Source organism: Solea senegalensis, linkage group LG1 (assembly GCF_019176455.1).
Source record: "Solea senegalensis isolate Sse05_10M linkage group LG1, IFAPA_SoseM_1, whole genome shotgun sequence".
Lineage (NCBI taxonomy): Eukaryota > Metazoa > Chordata > Actinopteri > Pleuronectiformes > Soleidae > Solea > Solea senegalensis.
The window spans coordinates 17913090-17930462 of record NC_058021.1 but is presented as its reverse complement, the minus strand read 5'-3'; the positions used below and the strand labels follow the sequence as shown (position 1 = coordinate 17930462).

General features: G+C 41.7%; 1 protein-coding gene across 8 annotated transcripts in view; it reads right to left on the bottom strand.

Moving 5' to 3' along the window:
• The window catches only part of ctnnd2b (catenin (cadherin-associated protein), delta 2b), a 98046-nt gene that overhangs the window by 26080 nt on the left and 54593 nt on the right, over window positions 1-17373 (bottom strand). For all 8 annotated transcript variants that reach the window (XM_044021071.1, XM_044021081.1, XM_044021088.1 and 5 more), the window contains 3 exons: window positions 14078-14210; window positions 12605-12818; window positions 735-921 (listed from right to left, as the gene is read on the bottom strand). In XM_044021071.1, coding sequence (XP_043877006.1) covers window positions 735-921; window positions 12605-12818; window positions 14078-14210 — 534 coding nt within the window. The remainder of the gene's footprint in view (window positions 1-734; window positions 922-12604; window positions 12819-14077; window positions 14211-17373) is intronic.

Genomic DNA, 17373 nt, shown 5'->3' with positions numbered 1-17373 from the left:
TAATCGCGTTGTAGTGCACATTTAGCATTGACATGTAAATACAACAGAGTACGTATTTGATATGAACCCAATAGCGAGGAGAGCAGAGTCGCTCAACGTGAGCTGCACCACACGCCCCGTCTGTAAGATAAAATATTTTCAAATTTCCAACATCCACTTCCCAAATGTAAAAAAAAATAGAAATCCATTGATGCAGCATCATTAACGCAAATGTATTTGTTCTCCGTGTTTATCGTATACCACAGCTCTGACGACAGAAGCGAGATAAATCTAATATTAGGGAAAGACGAGCAAAAGTAAACGTTATATTTTCATTATTTTGTCGGTAAGATTTGTCTTTTTTTGTCCTTGTCAGCCTCAAATGTTTGACAGAGAGGAATCATTAGCACATCGAAAATGATGAAATAATCTAATAATTAGGTGCAGTTTGTCAAGTTTAACAAGCTGTGGAAAATCTGTCAGCCACAGGGATAAAACATGGAGCTGCTGCAACGGTTTGATGTTATTTCCTGTCACTGTAAATCAAAAATCCAAAAATAAATAACTAATAAGTTTGTTCCTTAGACACAAAAGAGTAGCTGGAATATGCAAAATATATGCTTTACCGTCTCTGCTGTAAGTTTTGGGGTAAAAACCCTATGAAACATCAGGGTGAGGAAGTTAATATTTACTGAGCCAGCGTGTTTTTGTACAAACAAACAAACAAAAATAAAAAACCAGTCTGAGACACTCACCGCAGACAACCTGTGGCGTTGCGAAGGACCTGGGACGAGTGCAGTTGCAGCTTGCGGTCCTCCTGAGTGTGCGGGGACGTGTCCCAGCCCGAGTGAGGGATGATGACAGCGTTGGTCAACACGGCCAGAGCATCCTGGATGATGGGCATCTTCAGGGCGTCGCACGACGACAGGTTCCACAAGACACCTGCAGGGGACAATGTGAGGACATTGTGAGGACAGGAAGTGAAAAACCAAGCAACAGACGTCCTGGAGGAGTTTAGTGATATGTCATGTCACTTTTATGTTGAATGTTACAAACAAACCATTAGAAAATGACTTTGGTGGATGTTTGTGTGGCTTTGTAAAACCACTCACTCTCCCACACCAAAGCCCATAGAGAAAACTGACGATTTTACAGCACAGCAGTCGGGGTTGTGTGCAGCTCTGTTTCCTCTGTCAGTAAATTCAAATGTGTTATTATGTGACTCTGGTGTTTGAAATTCTTTATTCACGTCAACCTGGGTGACACAAACTCACAGAACGAGGCGGCAGTAAACGAGCAACTCCTGAGCTAAAAATTAGGATTTTCTCTATGGACTTTGATGCGGGAGAGTGAGCCGTCAGAAAAAAGGTGTCTAATGATGATTTAAAGCAGCAATTAGATTGTTAAGTTACTAAAAATCAGCCATGTTTTCATTGAGAGCAGAATTCCTCGGCGCAGGCTGTTTTTTTTTGGCTGACAACTGCAGTTATGTGTCAGCTTTTCCTCGTGTGCAGCCTCCGTGTTGTTTCCACGAGTACACAAACCAAACCCTGGTATACTGCAGTACTACAAAACACTTATTCTTTGTAATATATGATTATCAATAATTTAACACATCAGTCTTTTATGCTGTTTAGTTGCAAACCTGCAACTGCTTCTCCACACGATGACACCGCCTTTTCCACGTTCCCCCCCCCTTTTTTTTTTATTGCTGCGCGTAGCACTTGGGCAGATGTGCGCATGCAAATGATATATATGTATTTCCTGCTTTATTGTTATCTTTTAGTGTGTCTGAATGTTCAGTTTTTATACTGCCGACACTGTAAAGTCCTCGGCAAAATTTCCCACTGGGACGATAAAGTCTATCCTTTCTAACGAGCGTCCACAATCATAACAACACCAAACCTGGCAACGTCATGATGATAAAATGAACTGAAGACAGGGCAGACACAGTGGCACACACACACACACACACACACACAGGTATTAATTAGAAGGCCTGTGTCTCACACAGGAGTGACACAAATGCCAAATGTTGTATATTTTTCAAACATAACCTTTAATTTATTCCTGCAGGTCGATAGTGCTGCTGTAAATAATGAATAACAAAGGTGCAACAAAGTTAATTAGGAGAACATCCCTCTGTGTTTTCCCACATCATCATCAGTCACAGCATCAACAACAAAGACACTCAGACTTTAAGACTTATTTTGTGTCTGATTTTCATCTCAGAGGAGCCGACGAAGCATCTCTTTACGACAGGAAGCCATTTTGCCTCTGGAGAGTTCTGCTGCTCCACAGTGATGCTGGGACAGAACGCCATGACAACCGTGACGTACGGAGGCTCAGAGAGGCCCACGACTGACGTTCACCTGAGATTCCTTTGCTCGGCTGCATTTTCTACCCTGACAAACCTGCTCAGTGTTTTGGTTTTCAGTGTGAGGCTGAGTAAACTGGAGCTGTGTTAAATAGTGTGACATGATGCTACCAGGAGGTGTAGCTCAACAATAAATTCAACAGAGAATAAAAAGCTTTTTTCACATTCAGGAGAATCCCTGAATGTTTTTGAGGATTTTATTCACATGTAACAGTTTGTCTGTGGTTACCATGGCGGCCTCATGTTACTGAAACCATGAAGGACCTGCATAAGGTCCCACTTCTGGGACCTCCACTCAGTACCCAGCAGTGGGGATTTCTCTAAGACCACGTCCAGACGGACACGGCGCGAAACATAAACAATCTTTTTCCTTTGCCGTTTTCAAAAAGTTCCCCATTAAGACAAGACGCTGTAGTACACACGCCAGGACTGTGAGTGGCGCTGTAACGGTATAAGAAAAACAGAGAAGAAGACGTTACACATTACATATATAATAACAGAAACGGAGACAGAATGAATCGAGCCAGCGATTCGTATAGACTGGATTCAGCGATCCAGTCTATATGGAAACAAGACAATATACAGTTTCAGGTCCTCTAAAGCGCTGTTTCCATGTGGACGGAAAGCCTCTCCTACAAAAGAAGTATGTGTACTCACGTAAACCTGTTTTGATTTTGGACGGGCCCTTCAACAGCAAGGAAAGCTCATATACATATATATAGATATATATCTATATATATGTGCTTTCCTGGCTGTCGAAGGAAATATATATATATATATATATATATATATATATATACATATATACATATACATATACATACACATACATATATATATTTAAAATATTTAAATATATATATATATATATATATTCAAATATTTAAATATGTGTATCAGAAATACTGCCTGCGCGCATGCACGCATACACACACACACATGCGCACACACATACATACACACACACACAGACAAATAGGCTCCGGGTAATAGACAACGTCGTTTCAACCTTTCAAGAAGAGGACAGAGAGGATAAGAGGCAAATCACTGCCTTTTGCTGGAAAACACTGATTTTTTGAGAGGTTTTACTCTCTCCCTCTCTCTCTCTCACACACACACACACAGGTTTGTGCAGCTGTTCTCCTCAGGACACTGCGCTGACGTCCATTCATTTGGACAGCTTATAAACAAAGCCTTAACCTTCACCATAAACTTAGCCCTCAGAAATGGGGTTCTGCCTCATTAGGACCAGGTTTTGGTCTCCACGAGGACTACCGCTCCTGACAAGGTCAGTGTTTAGGACCAGAGAAGGTACACACGTAGGAGGCAAACACACGCACGCACACACAGAGAGTGATAACCTTGAAGTTGTATAAAACACGTCATAATTCCCGTTGACCTTCGTCTCCAAGTGTCTCCGTCCTGATGCATGTACTCGTGTAATGACATGTTTGTGCATCTGAGAGTGTCATATCTGCACTTACTTTCCTCCGCCTCTGTTGTAATTGCAGCTGTAGTTAAGGGTAAAACACCATACCTACCCTTAGATATATGTGTGTGTGTGTAATAATGTGTCCTCGCTGTTGTTCACCCTTGGCCGAACAGCGACTGTGTAATTACAGCTTCTGTTATCTGTCTTTGTGAGTTTGTATGAAATTGTTCTCGTGTCTGTACGTGTATGTGTGTGTGTGTGTGTGTGTGTGTGTGTGTGTGTGTGCGCGTTTAAGCCCCTGATGGACAGATCAGTCTTCCCACCGTGCGCCGCTTGGATTCTGTTAAAGGCAGTGGTGTCTGTTTGTGGTCAGGGCGATGTTTTTTTTAAAAGACCGTAGCCTCTGGCTTCATAATTAGTCTGTCATGTCAGCAAAACTGTTTTCCCTCTGTCTCGTCTCCTTATCTCCCGTGTTCAGCAGGACAAACAAGGTGTATTTTTTGATAACCTCAACATTAAGCGTGGCATGTAATAATTCTAAATGACCTTGATTTCCATGTCTGGGAGTCAGCGAATGCTGGAAAACTGCTGTTTTATTTCAAGTCTTTCATGATTCAGACACTAATTAAGTTCAGCAGGTTGTTACAAATGTCTAAGACGGAATATGAGTGCCATACTTTTTAAGAATTAAACAATACTACAAGAATAAAGCATGACATTTAACCACTAAAACTACATTTTCTGTTCGGGAATGCACGTAAAAATCTCCTTATGTCCTGTGTTCAGTAGGACAAACACCGTAACATGGACGCTGGTTATATTAAATTTATTTATTGATCTTAACATGTAGCATGGCATGTCATAATTCTAAATAACCTTGATTTCCATGTTTGGGAATGAACAAATGCTGTTTTATTTAAAGTCTGCCATGTTTCAGGCACTGGTTACATTAAAAATACTTCAGTATTGTCACCTATGAAGGATATTGTTCAGTAGGTAACACATATATATAGGACAGAATATTAGGGCCATACATTTGAGAATGAAGTCATAATATTACGAGAATAAAGCATAACACTCACCCACTAAAACTAGTTTTCTTAATCACTAAATAATAATGTGCTTTACTAGTTTTTTCAAAAAAATTCATGGATAACAATAATAATTATATTTTGTCATTAAAAATATAATTATTGGTTCAAGAGCTTCTACATTGTGGTATATTAACCATTGCAGAAACATGAAATCAGATAATCACCAGTGCTGTTAATTTAGGGCAGCTCTAGTTTTGGGTGGTGGTCTAGTAAATTTGTTAAACACTATATATGGGTAGTTTGTTCAATATCTGTCTGTAAATGCTCCTGATTGTGTTTACCACAGCTCTAAAGCTGCAGTAGGTAACCAACTGACCTGTGTTTCCTCTTTACGTAACAGAAACAATGTCACATAATGAGCGAAAACTGTCACCTGACCTGATTCAGGGAGCGTTTGTGTGTATACAGCAGCAGAGCAGGGATGGGCGGGCGGAGACAAGGAGAGTTTATGTGATCAAACTGCTCAAACTCAAAATCATGTTTGCAGCGTCTCGCTTTTACGAGCTCTATGTTGCCGTCTCTCGACATGAATTAAACCACTTCCTGTGTGCAGCGTGTGGAGCTGATGGGCTCAATCAGCATTGTGTGACCTCATTTGACAATGACGTAACCGTAATGGATTAGTTTATAGTAAGAGTTTCACTCGTGGAGGAGTTTATTGTTTGCCAGTCGTATTGATTTTTTTCTTCTTTTTAAACCAGAGACATGATGTCATGCTGCAGCTGCAAAAAAAAGAAGATGGTTTTTCATTAGTGGGGAAAAAAAAAAAAATCAGCTGTTAGCCAGTGTGGCTTCTCGCTGTGCAGAGAAATGACATCATCCGTCTGAGGTGAGAGGCTGAGGGATTTTATCTTTGCCCTGAAACACACACACACACACACACACACACACACACTCACACACAGTGTGTGTCCTCTCACAATAGTTTCTGCTACACACATGCACATGGTTTTATATCTTCGTGAGGACACATCATAGACAGAACACATTCCCTAGCGCTAGTGGTGTAAAAAGCCACGGTTCTCAAACTGTGGTGGTGCGTGAGCTTCCTCTGCTGTTTATACCAGGGTATGTGATCGGAGTAGAGCTGAGGATGTTCGGACCGGAGTGCGTAGAAAATGAAGCAAAAGATGAAATAAATCAAATAATAATGTGAGTGTCACCTTCTCTCTTGCTCCATCTCAATCTAATGTCACTATATCTGTGTGTAAAGTATATGTGAGGAAGAGGAGAAACCAATAAATGATGAGGATGAGGGAATCTCCCATCATCCTCATAATTTAATGGTGTCTTTGCATCGCACTCCCAATTATCCACACTTTTGTCCTGTATATTCGCAAACGTATCCAGTGTGCAAAGTAGAGCTGAAACAATTACTCCATTACTACATTAATTGTCAACTATTTTGATAATCGACTCATCGGTTTGAAGGTTTTTTCATTATTAAAACAAGATTTCTGATTATTTTAGCTTCTTAAATGTGAATATTTTCTTCATTTCTTTGCTCCATATGACAAAGAAATCATTAAAATGGAATAATTTTGGTTTCTGGACAAAACGGGACATTCGAGAACATCATCATTTCCAGGTTTGACAAACACTGATCAATGTCTTGTTAACATTTTCTGACATTTTATGGACCAAACGATGTCTCGATTAATCGAGAGAATAATTGACAGATTAATCGATTATGAAAATAATCTTTAGTTGCAGCTCTAGTGCAAAGACCTTAACCGTAAAACCATGTCTTTATCCTGGAAAAAAGCACTTTAACTTTTTAGTGACCAGACAAAATGTCCCCACAAGGTCAAAATGTCCTCACAAAGACATAAATACAAACACAGGACTAGGGATGGGAATTGAGGATTCCTCTGAACCGTTAGTATGCCTGCTTAATGATTCCGCTTATCGGTTCCGCTCGTTGCAAATGCGTCATGACGTCACACACATCGTTGCGTTGTTTTGGTTCAGAACGCAGCAAACATGGCACCGAGGCAGAAGCGCTCTAAAGTGTGGTCATATTTCTCGCAAAAAGAAGACAAGACAGTCACACAGCAGCGGAGCTGATGGGACGCAATCTGTTATTAATGCCAAAGGTAACAGGACAGGCCCTGTCTACTTAGTTCATGTGAGTAAACTTTTACAATACGAATACTCTCCATTGTCATTGTCCATCAAAGTTAGATGATGATGATGATGATGATGGCCAGAGTCTGGCTGCCTCAGAGGCTGCAGCAAGTTGCTCTCGTGCACCTCTAGCTACTCCGTTCACAGAGTCAGGGAAGAATAAAATGACCGAGGCGAGGACAAACAAATGTCACCGAGCAGTCTGTGTTTTTAGTTTTTATGGTACAAAATGGCGCCCTCACCCAATGAGAATCGATAAGGAATCGGATCGATAGCAAATATCGATAATGGAAATTGGAATCGTTAAATTCTTATCACTTCCCATCCCTACACAGGACACTGCATTGACGAAACAAAGCCTTAACCAGTAAATGTAACTTGATTACCATTCAAATTTTGGCCTTAAACTTTCCTCAAAAGGGAGGTTCTGCCTCATTAGGACCAGGTTTGGTCTCCATGAGGATTACTGGTCCTGACAAGGTCAGTGTTTACGTGAGAAAAGCACACACACACACACAGCCATGAGTGTATGACAGATGAAGGAGGTTAATTGCCTCAGCCTTACATCATGAGTGGCAGCAGGAGGTTATGAATGCGCCGCTCGATGAAGGGAGGGGAAATGAATATGGTGGCGATCGCTCTTTGTCTCTGAAGCCATTTCCCCCGTTTCTCATTTGCGACAGAGTTTCATTTCCATGTCACATTTCTGTGCTGAACTGCGACATTGCAGCGCGCGTCTTTGAATAAATGTATTTATTTTGTGTGTGTGTGTGTGTGTGTGAGTGTGTGTGTTTTGACAGCTCTCTCTGAGTGATCCAATCTAAATTTGAGACTTTTCAAAAGGGCAGTTGTTTTTTCTCTTTCGTTATTTCTTTTAACAAAGTGAGGAAAATAAGCGATCATTTGTTCGTGTTCGGAAAAACTGACGCTTCCATTAAATGTATCACAAAGTTTAATAGTGTTTTTTTCAGCAAATATTTGGACTCACTGTAGGCAGTCAATGACAATGTTTGTCTTGTCCAATCGGGAGCCAGAATTAACTTAACTGTGTGTGTTCACACTGAATGTGATTAAAATGTGTTGCAAAACTAAATGACAAACAGCCAAAACAGAGACGTGTCTCACACACACATTACTTTCTTGTGTTTAATGACCTTTCATGATCTGCCTGGTTTTGTTTCATCTTGTTTTTGTTGTTTCTCTTCTTTTCTGTCCAGTAGTTTTATGTTTTTATGAAATGCTAAACTGGGAAATTAGAGGTTCAGTTTGGAACAGTACAGTAGCCCAGGGTCAGGCTTGCGTTTCGAATGAGAACAGTACCTACCTCCTTTTTGTCAAGCTTTGTATGAGAATAGACTTTGGGCATCGAAAAAACACCGGTCGCAAGGGGGTGACATTTTTTTTCAGCCCAGTGGGTGGAGCTTGACCAAGAGAAGGGTGCCGAAGAATGGAACACTACCCCCACGTTATTTTGGTACTATTCTCTAATGGAAACACATAAACACTACATACCTTACTGTACCATAACCGAGCCATTCCACTCGTTGGAAACGCGGCTTATTTGAATGTCTACATGATGTAAACGTTGTCATTCACCCATGTCAGTGAATCTACAGATGTACATGACGTGGTTGATCATTAAACCAAAGACACTGGACACTGAAGGACAACAACAACAACAACCTTGCTTGTGATTTATTTTTCTGCCCTTAAGCAAAGTGCACGTGTGAGCGAATTAATGTGGGTGTGTTCTTGTACATGTCACCTCTTTGGGACGTTATTCTGTCACCAGTCGTCCTCATGGAGACCAAAACCTGGTCCTAATTTCAGAGTAACTGGTTAAGATTTGAATTGTGGTTAAGATTAGAGGGTAATGCTTTGTTTAGTCTGTTGTGTCCTGAGAAGAATAGAAACCTTGGTTGTGTTTGTGTGCTGTTGTATCTACCGAGGCAGGCAGGTTGACTCCCAACTGTGATCCTGATTCAAAATGCTCACCAGGGAGAGAGAGAGAGAGATGAAGGGAAAGAATGAAAAAGGGGGGAGACCGAGAAAGGCACATAGGACAGAAAAGAGAAAGCAACAGGAGGAGAAGGGGAGACCAATTATGAAAACCTAACCACAGAGGGACAGGAGCGAGTGAGAGATGCCTAAAAACGGAGAGAGAGGGTTATTTCCTCTGGGTCCATGAGAGAGAGTGAGGGGGGGGGTCACAGTGTGTCTGCGTCCGGTCGGTCGTTCAGCTGATTAATTTGTGACAGGAGGGATTTCTGTGCTCCGTGCCTTGAATTGCTGCTCTAATTTATATGGTAATCTTCTTTAAGACTCCAGCCGCATACAAAAACCTTTTATTCCATCTCCGCGGAGTCGAAACCCTTCCCCTTATATTCACTTCACATGTATGAGTAATATGTAAATGCACAGAGCACATGTGGGTTAAATATGTGCGGGGAAATGTGAGGACACCTCTCTATTTCGCGCTCCCCCAATAAAGACTCTTGACTCCTGTGCCAGGACAGGGTTCGGTTGGGTGTTGACGGGCGTCTCCGATTACCGCGGGAATCGTTTGTCCCTCACCAGAATCTCATGTCACCCTGATGTGGAAGTGCTGCTGTAAATAATTAACAATTTAGAGCACCAGTGGTGGATGAAGCCTCAAGGGCAGCTTCCGTGAGACACGGGGACAGTTGGGTTTTGTTTGCAGTTTGCAAGAACAGGAAATCATTTCAGGGGCTAATACTTTCTGAATCTGTGAGTCCGTTGTGATGTGAATGTTTGTGAACGTACATGAGTACCCAACAATTGTGTTGCCATGCACACAACGTGAGCTCTACATGGTGTCCACCAACCAGTCCAGTTGGTGACATGCTCTTATTTTGTTTGAAGAGGGCAACAATAAAGAATCTGATAACCAGAGAGGTTAAGCAAGGACGTCTAACTGCCCACACCTGTGCAACCCATCGCTGAAAGAACACAAGGATCATTGGACAACTCGAGGTAGCTGTACGGCTACTGCACACCAAGTACTTATCAGTCATGGTGACAGGACTAATCTCCTGAAAGGCGGCATAAACAGATGACTCCCCAACCCAAAAGACCTGGATCACCTTTGACCTAAAGACGGTCGAGATATTGAGTGATTCCTGTTACACTAAGGTTGAGCAAAGACCCCGTCTGTCTTTATCTCTGCCTGGAGAGGTTCACTAGCTTCCGCTTATGACATGAATGTCTTTTTTCTCCCATGTCCATGACTCTTTTTTGGACAAATACATGCACATCCACATATGGAGACTGTACGCAGCAGGTTCCTGGTAGCACAATAATTTCCAGTCAAGTTAGTGGGGTGCTCTTGCTGTGGTCAAAAAAGAGTCAACGAAGAAGACGGTAACCATGGACTTGAAGACTGACATGTACCCTTGTTTGGTATGACCCAAGCACAGTAGAAAGACAAAGGTCTCCACAGACACGGAACATGGAAAGTATGACCCGAACACTAAGACTACCAAAGCTGCTGTGCGAGAGCGGCTCTTTCAGTTAAATATCAGTTACATTTCTTTCAATATATCTTGCATTTCTTATCCAAACGCCCTTAGTTAGTCACCTGCCAAGTTTGAAGCCTCTCAGGTGACCTGTTGGACAGTTATGTGATTAACAGACAGACAGACAGCCCTTGCATTTGTAGATGGATGTTGAGGAATGTGTCCCACTAGGACACTGGTGAAATTAAAACCCCACTTCTCGAAAGCAGAAACGACCACCCTTGTTTTCCGACATGTCAAGCAACCATGCTTCGCACAGGTCTACAGATGAGATGGTTTCATGAGCGCGGGTGAGAAAAATACATTTTTCTCATCTGGTTCCTGGAATGAATAAACCCCACCAGGGATTCTGGATGTAAATAAGTAAAGAGTGATAGTCCTCTCTGCTTCTGGAGGTGAAAGTTCTATTTACTCTGACCATTTTGTGCGAACGGCCCATTACAACGTAACAGTCAAGATGTGAACAGCAAAAGCTGTCAAAAAATATTGGTATACGGCTTTACTGGTAATCCTTTAACTCCTTTGCCGGAGAGTTTCCAATCCAGATCTCAGTGGGTTTAGAACCTCGAACTAATGAATCCCTTTTTTTTTTTACGATACAGATGATATTTATGTGTTTTTACAGACAGAGAATATAAATCTGCTGTGGATGCGAGTGCAGCGCAGCCGACGCCACACAAGCTCAGTCAACAGCGCTTGATGAAGGCTGGGAAACAGACAAGAGGTAAACAACTGTGTGTGTAAATAGGAGAAGAGCGTGCGCGGTGCACGTTTTGTTTGTGTATTTGGAGACTGAATCTTCTCGTGTTTACATGAGAAGGACCTCCGGGTCTCTGTGTGCAGGTGTAAGCGAATTAAATTACAGTTCCTTTCAGGTGCTCTGGCACATTTATCTAGTCATCGCTTATATTTGCCGAGCAGCGAGTGCAGTTTTCAAAACAAATCAGCACAAAACTTCCTCTTCACAATGGTCTGTCAAAAATTTAATTTATACTGTAATATGAAGGCTGTCCACCATGATGGGTTTTTTTTTTGGCTAATGACGATGCCAATTTTTATTAGTGAGGGCAGTCGATGGAGAATCATTGATATATGAGTCAATTATTCCTCCACCACAAATAATACAAAAATAATTGTTTAACAACAATGATCAGTCTCTCCATTCTACATTATCATCATCATCTGAACTTCAGCTGCTTTTAGCGATAACCATCTTATGTATGAACAAAATTCATCCTGATCTGTTCAGATGTCACTGAGATCTAAACATCTGTACTGGTTACATGGGACTGAACCATGTTACTTAAACTGACGCCAAATCCATAATCTGGGTCAGATCTGGATGAAGCTCAGTCTGATGGTAGAGCGTCTGATCCTGCATACACGTATCAAATTTCGTTCGAATCTGATGTTGGTAATTTTGATAGAGATATGTGAAATAAAGAGATATTTACAGTTTTGCTCATTATAAGAGATGGGTTTGACACTTTTTGTTAGGTCATTAGTGGGTAGATTCTTACCAGAATTGAATGGGAACATACCTGTGTGATCACCTACCCCCAAAAATGTAGACTTTAGATTGACTCGACTAATCTACCTCTAAAGTAAGATGTACATTCAGGTTTACAGCACAGAGCAAGGCATTGGATCACATTTTGACCCAACCAATAAAAGTGACGATTCACCAAATAGCTGATGGATCAATTTAGGAAACAATGTATGGAAAATAATCCTGACAAACAAAGACAGCTGGTGGAAAACTGTTGTGGATTGAGTAGGAATAATAAGAGGAAAGAAATTGGAGGGTCATCAGTTCAAATCCCCAGGATGGGTTAAGGAATGGGTGCCCCTGAGCAAAGCACCCAATCCCCCACTGCGTGTTCCCTACTGTTGTGTAAAAATAACAAATTCTAAGCTGTATCATGTGCAGCGACTGTTTCTTTTTTGGGAAAGAATACTGAACGAGTTCCATGGAAACATTGGGATCTTACTTTCTGATATTCACCAGAGCTGCTGCCAGTTATTCAGTTGCAAAAACATTTTTTTTTTTTTTTCTTACCTGTGAGCAGCTCTCTGATCTCCACATCTGTGGTTTTCCGGAGCAGTCGGACCAGAGCGGGAATGCCTCCGCAGTTCTTCAGGGCGATCTTGTTGTCGTCGTTGGCTTTGCCGTACACCAGGTTCCTCAGCGCTCCGCAGGCACTGCGGTGGACGTCGGTCATCCGGTGGTCCAACAGGTCCACCAGCAGCTGGATGCCGCCCTGCCGCCGGATCTGAGGACAGAGGATGGAGGAGGAAATATAATACAATGTGGCTGTTAATGAGTAGCTGAAAATATCAGGGCTTGAATTTAAAAAAAAAACAAAAAAAAAGTGCAGAGGCTCACGTGGGATTTTCAGTCCCTCTGCATGTTTTCCACCATCTCTGTTTTATTTAATACAACACAGAGACAGTGAAGGACAGACAGAGTCCCCTTCATACAAACCACAAACACAGTTAAGTGAAGGAGACAGAATGTCCTGCATGTTATGTCCTTGTTGCCCGACGCAAAAGGTGAATCAACGATCAGCCAATGCATTGTGGGTGAAAGTCTTTAACTGGACCATGATTCAGAATAGCTACTCAAGTAATACGCTTTGTAAGGAATGTGTTTATAAAATCAGCCACATTTTAAGTTAATTTAAAATCACAAATGAACAGAAATATATCTTCTAAATTACTTCTGATGGTAATTTATTAGTGTTTTTTCAATTTATGAAATGAATGTATTCCAATATCCAATCCAATCCAACTTTATTTGTAAAGCACTTTAAAACAACCACAGTGGACCAAAGTGCAGTACAGAATAATAAATAAATAGATACATCTGAAACAACTAAAATAAATTAAAAGACATAAAAACGTGGAAAAAGGCAACAGCCAAACAATAAACCACAATAAAAACAGACAAAATAAAATGCAATAGAATATCATAAATAAAATATATGATGTTTTTAAAATGTGCAAAGGATAACTTACAATTTGCAATGTACTACATACATATTTTAATTATTAATGTATTCATATCTGAATCTTACACACTCAGTGTGAAACTCCATGGATAAAATCTGCATTTTTAGCTCATATGACCACAGGAGTTGCTAGTCTACATAAAATTTAGTAAGTTTGTGTCACTTAGGTAAAGAATAAGGAAGGGTTTTAAACAAAGCAGAAGACCAGCCGCTCCTGTGTCCCTATAAGATAAAAACCTGTATCCTTTTAAAAACAAATCTCTTTGTATTTTAACTTTCTAAATCTCAGCACATAAATACCTGCATACCCAAACAAAAATGGGAGAAAGTGAAGTAGTTACTGTAAATATTTGTTTCACACAATCTTTTACTGTTAACTCTAGGTAAAGTCCAATAAATAGATGAAATAAATGTTTTTTTTTTGCATATTTGTCTGTCTTTTGTAAGTATCAGGGCAGGTTAGAGACAATTCATGCAGAGATTTGGAAAGAAACCAAGCTCTCTGTGTGTGTTTTCTGTACCTCTGATTTGATCTTGTTGTCTCCAAAGCAGAGGTGCTGGAGGTAGGCAGCGGCATTGGACTGGACTGACGGGAACTGATGCTGCAACATCTGGATCACCTCTGGCAGCTCGGGATCTCTCCAGCCGAACTCCCTACAGAGACACAAAGAGAGGGGGCTACAGTTTGTTTGTTTGTGTGTGTGTGTGTGTGTGTATAGTCCACATGTAAACCTGTTCCTAATGAGAACCTAACGAGAAAGAGAACTGACCTTGTCAGCACCAAAACCTGGTCCTCATGAGGCGGAACCTAATTTTTAAAGAACTGGACGTAATGTGTATGTATTTTGTCCTCAAAACATAAAAGGTTCTGGGAAAAAAGTTCTGGGAATCGTTCTCTAAAGGTTGTATGAAGATTGTAGGAAAGTAATGTTAGGGGGATGTTCTGGGAACCTTTAGAGAACATTCTCTAAAGGTTGTATGAAGGTTGTGACAGGGGAACCTTCTGGGAACCTTTAGAGAACATTCTCTAAAGGTCATATAAATGTTGGGACAAAGTAACGTTCTGGGAACTAAATGTGATGGTTATGGTTGAAATAAGGGGCGAGGGTATGCATTATGTCAATGGAAGTCCTCATTTAGAATGGCACACGAGAATGTGTGTGTGTGTGCCCGTAGCTTGCCTCCCTACTGTGACCCTGAATTAAAATGCTCACTGGAGAAAAAGAAAGAGGCAGAAATGCAGGTACAAGGTGAATAAATGAGAAAAAGAAATAAAAAGACATGGAATTAAATAAACAGATTTGCTCTGTCACCGTGTGACTGCTTACACCAGTGCTTCCCTCACAAGTAAACTTCCCTCTGAACTGAAGTTGAGCTACTTGTGAGGCATTCCGCTTCTTTTAAAATCGTGTTTTGCACATTTTTTTGATTAGAATGTTTAGATAGTTGGGGAGAAATTTGAGCTACACGTAAACCCTGTTTAATGTGGAAGTCATTTCCCTTTGATGCATCTTATTCTCGATGCAGAAACAGTCCAACGTCCCTGTGGAGATAATTTCACTTCAGCCTGATCTAACACACACACACACACACACACACACACACACACACACTGCATACTAAGTGGTGCAGAACAACTCCAGCATGCAGTTTACAGCAGCATAAGCTAACACTAAAGCATGCACACACACATTTACATTCACAATTCACTTCACTAAAGCCTCTTTTACACTGAATTACCAGGGAGTTTTGAGACTGAGTGAAATCAATTCTTGCTTGAAACATTCATGGCAATTTACATGCTAACAGCTAAAAATGGGCTTCAGCATTGTTCCAGAAATGAAGTAAAGCCTGTAGATGAAACTGAACCCAGTAAAAACCTGCATTCATTATATCTGTGAAGGTTCTTAGTCACCAACTGATGGAAAAATCCAGGTATTTAGCCTCAGAAGGTGGAAATCTGCATTGTTCAACTGTCTGGACAGGTTACCTGGATTTCCCCACCAGTTAGGCGGAGGTGAAACGTCTTCAAACTTCACTTGAGCAGGTCCAGTCACCATTATCTCACTTTTATTTTCTTTTTTTTTTTAAATGTGAGCCATTTACAAACCAAACGGAAGAAAATACACTTCGCTGTATCCATTAATTCCATTTTTCAACAAAGCTTTTATTGTGAAATATTTGCAGGACTGACAAATGCTGCTCACATCTAATATCCACATCCAGCACCAAGTTTAACGACACACGTTGGCCAACACACTTTTGTTGCTACTGTGCTGAGATTAAACTACATTATATAACGACTAACACTTGTAACAAATCTGCTGTACCTACAGTCAGATTCTAGATAACGTGTGTGTGTGTTCCGCCCCAGAAAGCTGAGCTGTAATGGTTCATTCATTCTCTAACTGTAGCCTGAAGCTGTACTACTTTTCACTCAGCCATTTTCTCTCTCTCCCTGTTATTAGTTGCACAGAGTAGGAACCACAGGAGGATATGCTGCTCCCAGGCCCGAGCAACATGTGACAACATCACAGCGGGATGAGCAAATACCACTGATCCATCTGTGAACTTTGGGTTAAAAAAAGTTGAGAAGGTTTGCACTGGTTTCCTGCTGCGTTAAGAAAATAATATGCAGGGAAATCACACACTGCTCTGAAAAACCAACCAAAGCGCTTGACTGAAAAAATATACAGCATATTTAATTTTAAGTGCATGCTTTGGTGAATTTCACCAAAGCAGTTCTTCATGTCAGTTCTGAAGGCGTGGCCAAAATAAAAGATTGAAGTTCTAGCCTAAGTTCACTCAGGAAGAGGACTGTGTTGCCTATCTATCCATCTATCTATCTATCTATCTAAACGTCGAGGGAAAAATCTTCATCAGCGTGGTCACTCACAGGCTGGCAGGATAAGGATGCAAAGAAACAACCAGGCAGAGAGCAGGCATCTCAGGCTTCTCCGGTTGTGTGGAGCATGCCAGTGTCATCTGGCATCAGATCCAGGTCGCCAAGAAGGAGGGCACAGATCTCCATGTGGTGTTCCTGGATCTTGCGAACGCTTTCGGTACAGTCCCTCACAACCTCCTGTGGGACATCCCTTGTCAAGGTCTACTTCCAGGACGTCCAGCTCTGCTTGTCAACAGCAGAGTACACCACAGCATGGCAAAACCTGGAAGTTGGAATCATGGCCGGCTGCACCATATCCCCATCCCCACTGGCCTTCACCCTTGCCATGGAGGTCATCATCCGGGCCTCTCGATGGGTGGTTGGTAGACAGCGTATATGGACGACCTCACAACACTCACCACGACCAAGGCTTGCAGTGTACAGCTACTTGGGGAGCTCCAGAAAAACATAGAACTGGCTCGCATGAAGCACTAGCCGAGCAAGTCCAGAAGCATCTCAATCGTCAAGGGGAAACTGTCAGACCACTGCTTTCACATTGGCGAGGAACCCATTCCAACAGTCTCTGAGAAGCCTGTGAAGAGTCTACATCTTCTAGGACCCCATTGGCTGCAACAGAGCAGGCAAAGGCAACACTCAGACACAGGGACATCGTGGGCCGAGTGCAGGAAGGGAGAGGTGGTCTTGGCCTCTGGGCCAGTAGACCAGCATGGAACAAGGCCACTCCATCGGAGAGACGCAAGCTGGTGGTCCAGGAGGTACAAGCAGTGGCGCAGAAAAAACAAGGGCAGTGGATGGCATGGGAAGGAGTGGAGAAGAGGAAGATCTCCTGGAAAGAGCTATTTGAGATGGAGGCATTCAAGGCGAGCTTTACCATCAGGGCTGCCTAAGATGTCCTGCCTTCTCCTGCAAACC